Source organism: Hyperoodon ampullatus, assembly GCF_949752795.1.
Source record: "Hyperoodon ampullatus genome assembly, chromosome: 2".
NCBI lineage: Eukaryota > Metazoa > Chordata > Mammalia > Artiodactyla > Ziphiidae > Hyperoodon > Hyperoodon ampullatus.
This window is the reverse complement of record NC_136915.1, coordinates 27,935,042-27,952,108: the sequence shown is the minus strand read 5'-3', so window position 1 is coordinate 27,952,108 and position 17,067 is coordinate 27,935,042. Positions and strand designations below refer to the sequence as shown.

At 49.3% G+C, this 17,067-nt stretch overlaps 2 protein-coding genes across 2 annotated transcripts in view; one reads left to right on the top strand and one right to left on the bottom strand.

Annotated features, from left to right (window-relative positions):
• The window catches only part of CSMD2 (CUB and Sushi multiple domains 2), a gene marked incomplete at both ends in the record, with an annotated part of 669,667 nt that overhangs the window by 297,202 nt on the left and 355,398 nt on the right, over window positions 1-17,067 (top strand).
• On the bottom strand, window positions 8,896-9,462 carry HMGB4 (high mobility group box 4; the record flags this gene model as incomplete). The annotated part of the gene is given in 2 exon segments (XM_079697475.1): window positions 8,896-9,246; window positions 9,250-9,462. Coding segments are annotated over 2 exon segments (564 nt in total).

The following is a 17,067-nucleotide window of genomic DNA, read 5'->3' as shown; positions in this document are numbered from 1 at the left end:
ATCCAGGTACTTCTCCGGAAATGCCAAACACAGAGTGTGTGTCTGGGTGCTCAGGAGGCCTCCTGGCCCAACTCTGCCTGTGTAGAGTTCCCGAGAGAGAGGAGGGAACTGACACTGCCAAGCCCGGGACGGGAGGAGCCTCTCCGGGTTCCATTGCTCATTTTCCAGCACCAAGCGCCTTGCCTAGAGTCTCAGTTCCTCATCTGCAAAATGCGGGTGTTTAAAGTTTCTGCCTCATTCAGTTTATTAGTAAATAAGATCGGTACATGTAAATTGCCTCAAACACTACCAGGCATGGCAAAAGTACATAAATAAGTTTTCTGTTATTATTTTACTTCATGTCAAGCATTGTGTTAGATTTTAAGGGTACCAGGATGAATAAGGCAAGGCACCTGCCCTCCTTCATTAGTCAAGACAAACACTAGTTAAGATGTGATATGAACGAGATGGTGATGTGATATGGGAGCACAGAAGAGGGTGGGAGGGTCCAAGAGGGCTTCCTGGAGGAAGGGACACTTGACCTGAGTCTTGTCTGAAGGTGGAAGTTTACCAGACCTAAAAGGTAGGATGAGTTCACCCTGGAGTAGCATGTGCAAAGGCCCTGAGGAGAGTATAGTGTTTCTGGGAGAAATACTGTAGGGCAGGACCTTAGGGTGGGTGTATTAAGTATCTATTCCTGTTTAACAAATCATTCCAAAACTTATGGTTTGAAGCAATATTTATTATCTCACCTTGTCTGCATGTTAGGAATCTGGGTGTGGCTCAGCTGGGTTCTCCAGGCTTAGAGTTTCTCACAGGGCTGCCATCAAGGAGTATTCCAGGGCTGTGATCATCTCAAAGCTCAGCTGGGGAAAAGGATTTGCTCCAAGCTTATTCCCAGGGTGCTTTGAAGGATTTTGAGTTCCTCAGTGCTGTTGACCAGAGGCTACCTCCGTTCCTTTCTATAGGGTAGAACATGGCTGCTGGCTTCGTCAGAGCGACTCCGAGAGAGAGGAAGACAGGAGTCACAGTCTTTTATAACCTAATCTCAGAAGTGGCAGACCGTCACTTTTGCTGTATTCCCTGTGTTGGAAGTCACTAGGTCCAGCCCGCACACCAGGGGAGGGGGCTGTACAAGGGTGTGAATGCCAAGAGACAAAGACCGTTTAGTCACTTTTGAAGCTGCCTACCGCCAGCTGCCCTCGGCCCCCAATGATTCATGTCCTTGCCACATGAGACACACAGTTACCCCTTCCCAAGGCCCCCAAAAGCCTCATCCCGTGAAAGCATCAGCTCAAAGTCCAGAATCTCACCATCTAAATCAAGTTCAAGTGTGGTTGAGGCTCTTGGGTATAGTTCCTTGAGTACAGGTCCTAGAGTACTGTTACTCTGGATCAGTAGCTCTGCAAAACTAGACAGACAAGTTCTCTGTCCCCACACACCTGACATACAGTGGTGGGATAGGTACAGGGTAATGGCTCTAGACATTCTTACTCAAAAGGGGTGGACAATGTGGGGCAGAAAAAAGTCCCTGGTCCATAACAATTCTGAAATCCATCCAGGAATATCTTGGAAGTTTCTTGATTAGTTTTAAAATCTGGGAATATTTAACTCCACCTTCTGAGTTCTTGGTTTCTCCCTCTGAGTCTTCCTTTTTTTTTTTTTTTCCCCCTCCATGAAAGGAAGTGCATGTTTGAAGCTGACTTTTCTTCAGCCTGCTTCCTGCTGAGAATTTTGGGAGTCCAGTGACCTCTTTTTGTTTTGTACTGTCTCTGTCCTTTTTAGTCCAAGCTGACAGTGTTTCTTCTGATAAAAGTTTTCTCCAAAACTTTGTGGGTCTTCTGTAAATTTCATTGAGAGTCGCTCTCGCACAAAAGCCACAACCACAGATTTCTTTGAACTAAACTTCTCTACCTTGGGCTTCCGCTAAGAAGGCCAAGGGACGCTGCTCATATGCTTCCCAGAGGCCCTATTGTTTGATCTTGAGGATCTGTAAGGCCCACCCTAATCTCTTTAAAGGGCCTTTATGTGGCTGAATAACACTACAGTCCTTTGATCTTTCCTAGGTCTTAGCCAAAGGCTGCACAGTCACACCCTCAGCTTTATCTCCAGACCACCTTTTCTCGACACTGCTCAAAGCCATCTCTTAATTTTAGCATTCTTTGCTGTCTTGGGAGGCTGAGAACTTTCCAAACTATGAAGTCTGGCTCCTTTCAACCACCTTTCCCTCAATTTATCTCTCTTCTCACATAAGCAGCAAGAAGAAACCAGCCAGTACCTTCAACCCTTTGCTTGGATACCTCCTTAGCTAGATCACAAAGTTGATTTGGTGCATGTCCTGCCTTCCATATCCCTGCAGACGACATTGTCGCTAAACTTTCTTCCACTGCATAACAAGGATCCCTTTCTTCCAGTTTCCAGTAACGTGTTCTCACTTCCTTCTGAGCCTTCACCGGCAACATCCTCCAAGTCCAGTTTTCTCTAACAAGGTCTTCAGAATACTCCCAGCCTCTACCCACTGCCTAGTTCCAAAGACATCTCACTTTTTAAGATATTTTTCATGGCACTATCCCCCTCTTGATACCAAAATCTGTATTCATTATCTATTTCAGTTTGTAACAAATTATCCCAAACCTCAGTGCCATGAAACCACATCTATCACCTTAGTTGCTACGGGTCGGGAATCAGGTACGGCTCAGCCGAGCCTGTCATAAAGTTGCAATAAAGGTGTCTACTTCCAAGCTTACTCACGGTTGCTGGCAGGATTCAGGTCCTTGCCAGCTGTTTGAGGGCCTCAGTTCCTTGCTGGGCATTGGCCAGAAGCCACCCTCAATTCCTTGCCATGTGGGCCTCTCTACAGGGTGGCTTTCAACATGTCAGTTTGCTTTGAGCAAGCGAGAAAGAGAGAGAGCCAGAGAGAGTCTTTCATAGCCTAGTCCAGTCCGAAGCAGTGACATCCTATCACTTCGGCCCTATCCTGTGCATTAGAAGGAAGTCATTAGGTCCAACCCACACTCAAAGGGAGGAATCCCACAAGGGTGTGAATCCCAGAAGGCCTGGTTCACTGGGAGCCATTTCAGAAGCTGAGCGTGGGCGACAGTGCAACTCATGAGGCAGCCATGGCCTGATTTTCCTGTGTCAGACTCCCGTAGTGAGGGGCAACCACTGAAATGTTTCACTGCTGACGGGGAGGAGTCTTCAAATATCGCTCAGCCAGCTGGAGCAGAGAAAGAACTGGAAAGGGAGCAACAATAGGGGGAGCTGTTGCAAGGCAGCTGTTACAAGGGGATGGCCAGGCGGGAACGCTCAGTGTGTCACTGCCGATCCACCCAGAGGTCAAGGCCAGTCTGCAGGGTCACATGACCCCCTTTTGGGCTTTAGCCAAGCTCTTTCTCCTGCTTGAACTGCCTTTGTGTGTGTTGTTCTCTCCTTCTTTGAACCATCCCTTAGAGACCAGGGCAGGCACACCCATCCGCTGGGCACTTCTTACACATCAGACTTCATTTACAAGGATGTCCCAGACATTTCGTTTATCCTCCAGCACACCTGGAGGGCAGGTATTGTTTGTGGGCGTGTGATTAGAGGTGCATGACAAGACACAAAGGGGCCAGGGCTTTGTGACTTCACCCTGATGACCTCACCCTGGCCAGGGGCCTGATCTCAGTCTTATAGGCCCAGAAATTGGACCTTTTTGTCCCCACACATGCTTTAGTGGAGGCTGAAATCAACTCTAAGATCCCAGAGAGGCTGTGTGGCCCAGATGCTCATCGATTGTTTGCAACTGGAATCGACTTCTCCGTTGGGATTTGAGGGAAGCCCCCAAAATGAATAAACAAACAAATACTTACTCCTTTGTCAAGTTCAGAATCAGTTGGCAGATGAAAGAGAAAGACAGATGAGGATCAGCCTTTCACCTTGATTACTGATGGACTGGTTGGAGAGCAGACCTGAACACACTTTGCAGCTGGCATTGGCTGGGGGAGGAGGGAAGAGCAGGTCAGCCCTTCCTCTCTCTCAACATCACTAGGCAGATCAGTGATGCCTCCTCTTCAGAGTAAATGCCAGGGCTGCGTGAGGAGAAAGAACTCCTCCGTGGTCCTGGGACCAGCAGCATCAATACCACCTGGGAACTTTCAGAAATGCAAATTATAGGCCCAACTCCCAGAAGAATTGAATCAAACTCGAGGGGTGGGGCCCAGCATTCTGTATCTTAATAAGGTCTGAAGTGATTCTAATGCAGCCTCAAAGTTGAGAACCACTGGTCTAGTGGGAGCTGCTCCACATGGAAATCTGAGGCCTGGGAAGCAGTGTGCTCCTGGAATATTTTGCCACCTGTGCCTGTCCTTCCCCCCATCTCTGGGAAAACAAATCACAGGGAGAGACGTTTCACAGCTTCCACATTTGATTTTTAGCTTACAGCTGCTCCCAGGAGGACCAAGTAGAGGCTCCTGATTATCTCCCCTCCAAAAGGGAAGAAGGTCATGGATTTGGTATTCGCTAGCCTTGCCTCTTTCTCTTGCAGACCTGGGAGGCGCTAGCATCCCCTTATTGGCCTTGGTAGTCTTTGAAGACGCTAGAATGACCATTAACCGGAAGTGGAAATGGAAGCACATGGATCCCCCTGCAGAAAAGCCTCTTTGGCTCCCATAGCCCTTAGGTTTCAAAATAAACTCCTTGCCAAGGCCTGTCCTCTCCAACTGCATCTCAGCCACTCACTCACCCGTCCAGTCATTCTAGCCTCCCTCTGTCTAATATGCCAAGCTCACTCCTGCCTCAGGATCTTTGCACTTGCTGTCCTTCTACTTGAACAACTCTTCCCTAAGGCCTTGGCAGGCCTGGCTCCTTCCTGTCCTTTAAATCAAAACCCAAATGTCATCTTCTCTGACCACCCATTTAAAGTGCCCTCAACCCCACTTGTCATTGTTTATCTCATTAGCCCGGTTTATTTTCTTCAGAGCACTTGACACTATCAAAAAATGACCTGGTGTGTTTATTTGTTGACTTGTTTATTTATAAGAGATCAGGGGCCTCGCTGCCTCCCTGGTACTAGAACAGTTCCTGGTACGTTGCAGGTTTAAGATTGACATGAATATTTGCTGAATAAATGAACACAGGAAAAGGCTCTGGGAGAGAAGGGTCAGAGTGGAGTGATTCAGGCATTAAGACAGCCATGGGCCCAAAGGCTCAGCCTCCTTCTTCCCGAGGGCAGGGGCCCCTGAGCCCAGCCGAGTGGGTCTGCGTAGAATGCTGGTACCACACCAGGTTTTCTACCTGCTTTTCCTTTCGCCCATTATCTTAGACTCAGGCTCCCCCTACTTCTCCTCCTCCCCTCCTTCCCCCTTCACTGTCATTACATTACAGTCATTAGAAGCCAGCAGATTCACAACCTCCTGTCGGCTTTTTCATAAAGGACTGTTAATAGAGTTAGTTTTCAGCGGGGGCGCTGCAAACTGTTGTCAAAACTCTGACTTAGCCACCCACATCCACATAATTAATCACAGAGGAAACCAGAAAAGAGTGGCATGAGGGCTGGGGTCCAGCTGTGTGTGGGCCCTGTTCCCAGAGGGGACTGTCATGTAACACACAGCCGCTGCCCACCAAGAGCAAGGCTGGAAACAAGACAGCCTCACTGGAACCACTGCAGAGTATAAGTCAGGATCTAATTAGCACTGGGGGGCGTCCGCCACCTTCCAGAGGTTGGTAGCAAAGGAAAAGAAATTAAACAGGTGGGGTCGAGGCTGGAGGGAGAAAGAAAGTTAAAGATGGTTTATTTTAAGATGACAAGGAAGCTGGCATTTATTGAGTACTGTATTAGTTATCTATTGCTGTGTAGCCAATTACCACAAACTTGTTGGCTTAAAACAACACATGTTTGGGCTTCCCTGGTGGCGCAGTGGTTGAGAGTCCACCTGCCGATGCAGGGGACACGGGTTCGTGCCCCGGGCCGGGAAGATCCCACATGCCACGGAGCGGCTAGGCCCGTGAGCCATGGCCGCTGAGCCTGTGCGTCCGGAGCCTGTGCTCCACAATGGGAGAGGCCACAACAGTGAGAGGCCCGCGTACTGCAAAAAAACCAAAAAAAACACATGTTCATTATCTCCTCATTTCTCTGGGTCAGAATCTGGTAACAGCTTAGCTGGGTCCACCACTTGAGGTCTCACAAGGCTGCAATCAAGGTGTTAACCAGGGCTGAGTTCTCATGTGGAGGCTCATCTGGGGAAGGATACACTTCCCTGCTCACATGGTTGCTGCAGCACTTAGTTTCTTGTGTTTGTAGGACTGAGAGCTTTGGGGTTTTTTTCCTGGCTGTTGGTCCGAGGCACCTTCAACTCCTAGAGATTCCCCACAGTTCCTTGCCATGTGGGCTTCCCCAGCTTGGCCACTTAATTCATCAAGCCAGCAGGAAGAACCTCTATAGAGCAAATCCACCAGCAAGATAGAGTTGTATATACCATGGCGTAATCACAGAGGAAATCATGTCCCATTTCCCCTGCCCTATTCTGTTGGTTAAAGGCAAGCCACAGGGGGACTTCTCTGGCAGTCCAGTGGTTAAGACTCCATCCTTCCACTATAGGGGGCGCAGGTTCAACCCCTGGTCGGGGAACTAAGATCCCGCATGCCGTGTGGCGCGGCCAAAAAAGGAAAAAAAAAAAAAGGGAAGTCACAGGTTCTGCCCACATTTAATGGGAGGGGGTGTCGTACCAGGGTGTGAACACCAGGAGGGGGAAATCATAGGACAGCTGCCCTAGAGGGTCAACCACAGTACCTTTTATGTGCTGAGGACTGTGCCACATGCTTTTGCGTGCGTTACATCATTTAATCACTAAAACAACCTGAGGGGCAGGCATCATCCCCTTTGCACAGATGAGAAACCTGAGACAGAGGAACGAGAACTTACCTGCCCAAGGTCCTGCCAGTGATCAGAACCACTTGTGTCAGGACGGCAAGCTTACAGGCTGGAGAGTCAGCATCTTTACAGGAGGAGCAAGGGCCCGAGGTTGGTGGGGTAAAGGATAGTGAGAGGGTTCTGGCTATGAGGCGTGAGACCAGGAGGGAAGATGGCTGTGGATTTCACGCTGAGAAAGAAGAAAACCGACAGTGCTTTGTTTGATGATCTCCATATTGTCAGTGAAGCAGGAAATGAGGGTGTCTCCTGAGAGATCGGAGGTTGGGCTGTAGGGGAAGCAGAGCCAAGTTGGAAGAGCACCTGTGGGCAATAGGAGAGGGGGAGCAGGTATCTGGCCAGCATGTGTACAAGGTTGCCGAGGAGCATAAAGCTGCTTCCTCCATGAAGACTTGAGCAGTTGCCTTGGTAGGTGGTACTCGCTCCCACCCCCAGCTCTTTGTGCGGTCTACACTCTCCTCAGGCCTTGTAGGGCTGTGGTTTATGCCCGTGTCCATCCCTCTCGTCAGGGCAGGAACCTAACAGTAGACCGCGTTGGGCCTCCTGGTACCCAGCACGGGGTCTGGCGCATGGGATCCCTTTGTAAATGGCCTGATTCCAGACCCTGAATTTCTAAATCACTCCACTCTATTACCTCTCACCCCCTAAAGGCTGACCCCGTTCTAAAAGGCTATTCAAAGATACGTATTTTAATTTTTGTTCCAAAAGTAAAATTTGAAACAACAGCAGGCTACAGAGATGCAGATCCCTCATGGAATTGGGGTTTAGAGCTGGAATTAGGGAAGTCTTTTGCATGCAGAACCTGGTGACAGAAAAATTTTGTATTTTGGCCCAGTCTCTTTGATATCAGAAGTCAAGAGCCATTTCAAAATATTCCATATCAATCTAGATTGGTATGAAACGTTGCCCACAGTGTATTATTGCCTGAAAAATACATTTATAGTAGATGGAACAATCCCATTTGTATCAAATGACAAGTTTTGACTCATTTTAAGTGACAGAAAACCGAACTCAAACTATCTTAGACAAAATCCAAAACGTGTGGGCTTATCTTCAGTGAAAGGTCCAGGATGCCAAAGGGACTAATATTTTGGCCTGAGAATGAGGCAAATGGCTGCCAACAGCCTCCCCTAGGATTCCTTATACAATTCCTGAGATCTACTCTGATTGGACCAACTTGGGTCACATGACCATCACTGAGCCAATCACTGTAGCCAGGGGGATTCCATCTGATCCAGCCTTGGTCAGGATGGAGTTGGTGTGCTGTGAGCAGGAGAAAGGGAATGGATGCCGCGGTGGTCATACAGGCAACAAATGTCCACTCTGTGTGTTGTGCTTACGTCCACAGAAAAATGACCGGGGAGATGCTCACCAAAATGTGGAGAAAAGGGTTCTCTCCAAGTTATAGTACTTGGGGCAGCGTCAGACGCCTCTTTTTGTAAAATCAGCCTCATGCTTCATCCTAGTGGCTAGACTAGGGACCACCACTGGAGCCTCATCCTGACCCACTAATAGTATCTAAGCCTTGCTGGAGGACCAGTTCTGGAATCCCTGGAGACACTGAGTCCCTTAAGGCCCACCTCAACTCCAGTTTCCCAGCCTCTGCTGGGGCCTGAATTGGGAGCCTGACCTGGACTCCAGGCCTTTTGCCCTCCTGGCGAGGAGGGTGGCAGGGCTGGCGTTTGCTCACTTCACTCTGAGTAGGGTCCTCCACCCTGGAGAACCACTTAGGGCCAGGCTGCTCCCACCCCCAGGACTCCTAGCTTCTTTACACCTGGAAATTCCCACCCCACCCTGCCTGCCCAAGCCAAGCCCGGTAAGTACGGACCACACACTCTTCAGACTCTTGTCCCAAAGCCAGCCCCTCCTGGGATCAGTTCCCAAACCCTGATCTCAGCTCCACCATGCCACTCACTTGTTGCCCAAAGCGGCAGCGATGGACCCTCTAACGCTACACACGAGACCAGGGACAGCAGTACGGTAGAATGGCATTTTATTTCCAATTGGATCTGTCAGCTGTGTCTGACAGTTTTTTTGAACCCTCTGCGCTGGTTCTTAGCCGACCCTTGGAGGTTCTTCTTCCTGGCATTATGGTAGATGCCCAGTTCCTCTTGGTACTTAGCTCTCAGGAGAGCTGCCCTTTGTTCATAAGGCTGCTGGTCGTTGTCAGTCACAGCTGACCACATCTTCCTCGAGGCCTTTGCCACCTGCACTACTGACCAGTTTGGATTCTCCCACTTGAGCTGGGCATAGTGGTCTTGGCAGAAGAGTAGGAAGGACGATGGAGGTCGTCTGGGTGCGTGGGGGTCCCGCTTTCTCTGCTTCTTCTTCCTGCCAGGGTAATTCATCATCTCTTCCTGGTATCAGGCTTGGTAGAGCTTAGTCACGTCTTCATATGTGGCCTTATCGTGCTTTGAGATAGACCTCCATTTTTGCGAACACTTTCTAGAGAACTCTTTAAAGCCAAGGTAGGTATTTGGCTGCTGCTCCTTGAACTTGTTTCTGTAATTCATCAAAAAGCGGATGTAAGAAGAGACATTGGCCTTGGGCTTTAGCTGGACTGCTCTTCCCATGTTCATAAGGCCATTTTATTTTCTGGATCTAGTAACTCAGAGACTTTTGTCCGCCACACTCCAGGAGCAGTTAGAAGGTGCTCTGCTGGCGGTGAATGTTTCTCTCTGTAAGAGCTGCAGGCAGGGGTGGCCTTTTCAGTGGTGGTGGCATTGTTGGGTCAGAGGGGATTGTGACATCACTCACAAGCTGGCCACTCCAGGCCAGTGCTGGTGGCATTTGCATACAGGTGCTCTTATTGGTTGGCTACTTGGCGGTCAAATTTTGCTTCTCGTGAAAGATAATGGTTCATCCAGAGAAGGCTCTGGAGCAGTACCGGCCCCCCCCCACCCCGGAATGTTTCTCCTTGGTTTCCTGGAGGCAGTGGGCTTTGCTCAGTTGGGGAGCTTTCCATCCCTCGGATGTAGTAACAAGCCACGGGGTCTGCCTTCCCCGCCGTATGATTGTCAAGATGCCGCCTCATCCCTTCCAAAGACAGGTTGGAAATAATGAACACGAGGAGGTGGATGGCTCCAGAGCTGTCATGATAAAATGTGAAGTCTTTCTGTTTGCCTTGAACAGTGGCAGCTCATCCTGTACAAAGAGTTTAGCAGTAACTCTAAAAATAATCAGGTATGACCGCTGTGACTCGGTTCCTGTCAGGACAAAGCTGTCTAATTTAAAACCCAAGCCCTTGGCTTATACGCCTGAGCTCTTCGTTTCTCTGAGGAAACTGGGGGTGGGGTGGAGGTTAGGGAAGAAGGGAGGAGAACCTTAAGATTTTATTAATTACGCCTGAGTCCATGAAAATGAGGCAGAATCCTTGGCCTATCAGGAGGCCCCCCGGCCTTTATCCCAGGGGTCCCCGTTTCCTGGGGCTAGAGCACAAAGCTCTAGCAGCTACACTCAAGCTAGTCGGCCTCTGGCTTTCTGAGAAAAAAGTTGAAAATATTCCGTCAGTCTTCCAACTGGAGGGAAAAGAAAAGAAAAGTGTCATTTATTGACCTTTGGACATTGCGAAGTACTTGCTTACCTGGTCATGGAGTTGACACCACTCAGTGGTTGTCGACAGAGCCAAGTTTACAGGACTGGAACACTGAGCCTCATTAACATAAAATTAACCTGTTTAAGGTAAAACAGCCACTAACAGGTTGGATCTGGATTTGAACCGATTTGCCTGACTGGAGCCTCTGCTTCATCCCACCTGCACAGAGCTGCTGCCTGGGGGGCCTAGGGTCCGGGTGCATGGCCTCAGCAGCTGAACTGAGTCTGACACTGAAACTTGCCTGAGGCTAGACCACATTTTGAATTTTGGCCAAGGCCATTTCCAGGGCTCCACAACCGATTTCACCTTCCATGTTACATAAAAGAAAGATGGATATTGACTAGAGTCTCCAATCCTGAATTCTAGTCCCAGCTCGCCACGAGGTGGCTGGGCTACCCAAGCCAGTCCCTTCCTTCCTGTAAGCCTATCATGTTTCATCTATGAAATCAGTGATGTGGAATCAGTGTTCCACTGGCCAGGAAAGACCCTCCCAGTGACATGCTTTAGTTCTGTGGCCGGACTGGGGAGCCCGTGAGATACCAGATACCAGCTCAGGGAGTCTGGGCTAGTGGTGGGGGCAGAGAGGTCTGGCCAGTGGGAACAGTTTAATCTGGGGACACTTCTCAGCCTAGGGAGCTTTTTGCCACTCAGGTTCTTTGTCCCACGGTGGCCAGAGGTTGGCTCGTCTTGTCTGTTGGACTTGAGCTGGGCTGCCAAGATGAATGAGACACAGCTTCTTCCTGAGGTAGGAGGCTGGGTTGTGAGGAAGAACTTGCCTAACATCCAGACATGATAATCAGCTTCAGCTCAGACGCACAAAACACCCAGCAGCTCATCTGTGCCTCTGTTCACAACCTTGTACCCCCTCTCAGGATGATAAGATCCAGGAATAGCCATCCGGAGCCTAGCAGATCTAGGAAGAGAAGACAGTTAAGGTGAAACCTATGACAGTCCTTTGGTGTTGGGGCCACATTCTCGACTTGGCGGGGTGAAGCAGGGCACCCCTTTGTCTAGTGCAGCTGCGGGAGAAGTAAATATACCAGACTTTCTAAATCGATGCTGTGTGCGCTGGCATTTGAGGTTTGCTCCTTTCCATCCTTCCCCAGCCTGCTCCCTGTCTTGGGAAGCTGACCCATATGGACCACATCAGTGGCTCCTAGGCCTTCTGGCTTCCACTTCAGTTTGACCACTGGGGACCCCAGCAGGAGATCAGGGAGGGAGGGAGGTGAGGTCAAGGCAGTTACTCTTCTGGCTCCCTCCCCGCGGGATTGCCTGGAGCTGGCTCCCCATCCCCAGACTGAAAGCCCCATCTCCTCTTAAGGCATCCTCTCGAAATGACTCTCCTTCCAGGTTCCCTCTCCTTGTCCCCCCTGCTGAGGGTGGTAAGAGCTCCACCTTTACTAGCCTCTGAGGATTCAGGTCTCCCTTGTGGCTTTCCAACACCTTGCCCATCCCTTTGTAAATAGCGTCTTTGTTAAACACTCCTCAAATTATTCTAATTTGAGTGGCCATCTGTTTCCTGCTGGGACCCTGACCAGTGTGCTGTGTTTCTAACCTTCCACCGTGAACAGCGAACAGCAGAGGTGGATAAATAAAGCAAGTGTGGGCATCCATCCAAAGTAGAAGGGTATTGAGCTTCTGGAGGCCTGAGTGCTGGGCAGTCACACAGCCCAGAGGGGCCTGCAGGGGCCAGTGTGCCTGCCGGGTGGTGGCAGGACAAGGCCACGTGGCTTAGGAAGAAGTGTCTAATGTCCTTTGTACCATGAGATGACCTCCAGGCAGGGGTGCTGCTCTGGAGGTCCAGGTAGTAAATAGTGCAGGCTTTGTGGGCCATGCATTTTCTGTTGCAAGTTCTCAGCTCTGCCATCGTAGCTCAAAGGACAACACGTAAACGAATGAGTGGCTGTGCACCAGTAAAACTTCACAAACACAGGCGTTGGGTTGGGGCTCATAAGCCTGCCCACCCCAGTCTAGAGATGTGAGTTCAGTATTTGCAAGCTTTTGGATTGCAGTCTACAATAAGAAATGTATTTTACACCGTGACCCATTTATGCACGTGCACACTTCATAATAATAATTGATACAATGCCTAATGTGTGCCTCTGTTCTAAGCACTTCACCCGTATCAGCTCATCTAATCCTCGTGACAACCCTGTGTGCGGGATGCAAGTCGGGGCGTGCTACTTTTATCCCCATTGTAAAGATAAGGTCTCTGAGCACATAAAGTTTTCAGAAACAGAAGTTTTATGAAACTATACCTACTATGTGTGTGATGTACTCTTTTCTTCTCCATTGTATGCTGTTATAGTCTCCTCTACTTTATTTTTTTCTTTAAAATGCACCCCACAGTCTGATCTTGTGACCTGCAAATGGGTCACAATCCATGGGTGGATTTGGAAAACACTGTTTAGGCAGGCTGAGATGGACTCCCCCACCTCGGAGGTGGTGAGAGCCTCTTTCTCGGCAGCGATAACACCAACTGGACAAGCGACATCCTTATAGTGGAGGAAGGGGGCAGATACCACTGTAACCAAGAGATCAAAGCAAAGACTATCAGTAATAGGCCATGCTGATATCACACACCCACTTCGATGATGCGATAATAAGAGCATCTCACCCAGTGGTATTCTTCCCCCAAATCCATAACCCTGGTCTAATCGTGAGAAAATATTAGACCAACCCAAATTAAAGGTCAGTCTACAAAATACTTGACCAGGACAAAAGTCTCAAGGTCTTGCGAAAACAACGAAAGCCTGAGAAGCCAACAGACTGGAGGAGACTCTGTAGACATGATGCCCCCATGCAAGAGAAATGCTGGACTGGATCCTGGAGCAAAAAGGGGCCCTAGTGGGAAACCCGGGGAGATGCGATAAAGTCTTCCATTGAGCCAATATTAATGTACCAGTGTGGTTTCTTAGTTTTGCTACATGGATCATGGTTATGTAAGATGCTAATATTAAGGGAAGCTAGGGGAGGGGTATACAGGAAATTTCTATACTGTCTTTGCAATTCCATGCTCATTTCAAAATAAGTTTTTTTTAATCTCCCCAGCTGATGGGAATGTGCACCCAGGGTTGAGGCACCCCACTCTTAATCCTTCTCCAGGAATCCTAGGGCAAATTTTACCCTCAATTGTAGCAGCATATGCTCCTGGCATATCATCTGTCACAGTGTTTCTCAAGTTTGGGCACAAGCATCAAATTTGGGGAAATTTTTAAAATCCCAGGCCATAACGACAACAACATGAAGAGAAGTACGTGGCAGGGGCACATGATAGATGCCGTGATGCTCTCTCCATCCCCCTGCTGCCCTTTCTCCTTTAGGGTGGGAATCAGTGCTGCACTTGCCCTCTGAGCAAGGCATCTGTGGCAGGTAGAATGGCTCCACGAAGATGTCCACATCCTAGGCCCCAAAGCCCATGAATATGTTACCTTACGTGGCAAAAGGAACTTCGCAGATATGCTTATGTTAAGGATTGGGGGATGGGAAGATTATCCTGGACTATCCAAGCGGGGCTGATGTCATCACATGGGTCCATATCAGAGAAAGGCAGGAGTTTCAGAGTTAGAGACGGAGATGTGATGACAGATGCAGAGGGTCAGAGTCAGAGAGAGATTTGAAGATGCTACGCGGTTGGCTTTGAAGATACAGAAAGAGACCACAGGCCGAGAAATGAAGGTAACCACTAGAAGCCGGGAAAAGCAAGCCAACGGATTCACCCCTAGAGCCTCCGGAGAGAGTGCAGCCCCACAGACACCTTGACCTTGGCGCAGTGATACCCATTTTGGACTTCTGACCTCCAGAACTGTCAGATAATTAATCTGTGTTGTTTTAAGCCACTAAATTTGCAGTAATTTGTGAAAGCAGCAATAAGAAATGAACACAGTATCCTTCTCATCCAACTGGTGGTCTGTAACTATTCCTGTACTGTTCTTAACCCCTGCTTGTGTTAACAAAGATGCGAAATGTATGCCTCCCCTTAATGGATTAGTTGAGGGAGTAGGGAGCGTGACCTAGTCAATTTTACACACTTCACTCTCTCGCTGACTCATTAAGTCACTAATCCGCTCACCGGCTTACCAGTTAATTCACTCTTTTATTCTTTAAGTTCATTCACTCACTCACTCCACACTCATGTGCACACATGTGGGCTCGTGCACACGCACACACATTTCAGCCAGTAGCTGAGTTGCTGGAGCATTGCGGCTGCTGCTTTCATGGCCATCGATAAGCAGTGTTTGAGGGATGGATATGTCTCAGGATTGGTGGTGGTAGGAGGCATCTGAAATTTCCTGGAAGCCAGACCGGTGGGGAAGACATGGTCATAAGCAGGGCTAGGCTCTTTGGCATGGACCTTATGCCAAGAAATGTTACTCAATCAGATGTGACCATGATAGTTTAATAAAAATGATACTGCTTTAGGTAGATCACCTCCAGAAGCCTAGAGAGAGAGAGATTAATTTGTGCAGGGCAAATGAGAAACACTGGATTGGATCCTGGAACAAAAACTGGGGAACGTTAGCAGAAAAACTGGGGAACTGTGAATAAAGTCTTCCATTGAGCTAATAGTACAGTACCAATGTTGATTTCTTAGTTTTTGATACATGGACCATGGTCATGTAAGATGCTAATATCAGGGGAAGCTGGGGGAGGGGCATACAGGAAATATCTTTACTGTCTTTGCAACTCTGTTCTCATTTCACAGCAAAGAGTGGCAGAGCCAGGCCTCAAACTCAGGTTAGTTTGACTCCAAAGTCTATGTGTTTCACCTCTACTGAGTGTCTCGGAACTCCCTGGGGGCCAAGGAGAAAGGGAAGCTGGCAAGGAACAAGGCCAAATACTGCAGGAGGAGAGCAGGTGGAAAGAGAGAAGGTGTCTAAATCTCAACACTTATGGGGTTCTGGGGAGACTTTTCCCATCTGGGTTGATCCTGATTCCAGATGCATCTGGTGAAGTTATCCCCAGGTCATAAGATGCCCCGAGTTCAGCATGTAGACTGACCTGGATGGCCCACTGAACCCCTCGGCAGGTACACATGGAGCCTGGGTCCACTCTCTTGGGCAGAGGCTAGCCAAAGCCAAGTACGGGGTCAGCACCTAGCCCAGTGGGCTAGTGGACAGGTGGACAGGAAATGGGACAGATGATCAGGTGTAAGAATAGGGTCAGCATGCGGGGGACCAGGCATACGTGTTTACCTTTGGCAGGTTGTGGCAAAGGGGGAGAGGATGAGAGCTAGAACAAGACCACCTCTGAGGAGATAACCCCCACAGCCAGCTGTGGGTACCCCTCACGGGCCTTGACAAAGCCCCTCCCTGACAACCACAGAGTAGGAAGAGTGGCCCCTGATCTTTCTGTCCAAACCCCTGCCTCTTTCAACCACAGTGGGCATCTTTTATCTGCCTGGCACCCCTCCCTTCTTTCGAGCCCATTCCTTCTTTGGGAGAACTGTCCCCAAGTCCAGTCATGGAGCTCTAGTAGGGGCCCATGCCCTCCGCCCCAGGAGTGGACACAACCCCAGCTAGACTAATCAGAGGCTCCCAGGGAGCTTTTCCTAACTGAACCCAAGGGAAGAGATCTTCGTTTTCTCTCTGGAGGTGAAGCTGGGAGAGTGAATCAGGGAGCTGCTAAGTATGGCCACAGTCCCAGCCTCTAGCAGCACCATCTGCAGGAGCGGGGATGAAGCCAGAGACAGAGCACAGCACAGACAGACCCAGAGACAGGGGCCTGTAGCATCTGAGTCCCTGGGTCTAGTCATCCCTGGGGCCAGCTACATTGTGACTATGGCAGCAGATAATTTCTTCTCTACTCCATGGCAATTTAATCAGGATTTCCGCCACTTGAAACCACGAATATAAGACGTTAACAGGACCTCTCCCCTCCCCCATTTCCAAGTCTTCCTTCCTGTCTCTTTCCTCTCCCCTCTGCTGTGTTTGCTCCACCATGCTAATGGCTGGGTCTCTGGTGTGCTGTTCAGGTAGCGTACAGACAGCACTGGCACACAGTGGGCCCTCCATAACAGCGGATGCTTCTTGAGCACTTGCTATGTGCCAAGCCCTGTACTCAGAGCTTGTAAACCCATTATCTCACGCAAACCTCCTAGAGTTCTATGAGGTGCGTGCCGTTGTTATCCATATTAAATACATGGGGACACCGAGGTGCACAGCAGGTCAGTTACCGGCCCCAAGTTAGACAGCTGGGAAGTGTAGAGCCAAGACTTGAACCCAGGCAGGTGCCTTCCAGGGCCCATGTGCTTAATCTCTGCCCCAAACTGCTTTGGATTCAGTAAATGTTAGATCCTTTGCCCACGAGTTTCCCTTGCTGCACAGAGCTATGACATGACCAAGAATGAGGGCTGCTGTGTCTTAAAGCCTCAGCAGGAGTTTATGAGCATCACTGCATCACCTTGAATCATCATAGTCACACTATGAGATGCACACTGGGGAAAGAGAGGCTCAGAGAGGGAAAGCAGCCTCCCCAGGTCACAGAGCCCATGGTTGTGGAGGCAGGATGGGAATCAGCCTCCATCTGACTCTAGGATAGCTTCTTCACTGACCTTATCAACCCCTATCTCCAAGATGGTTTAACCTAT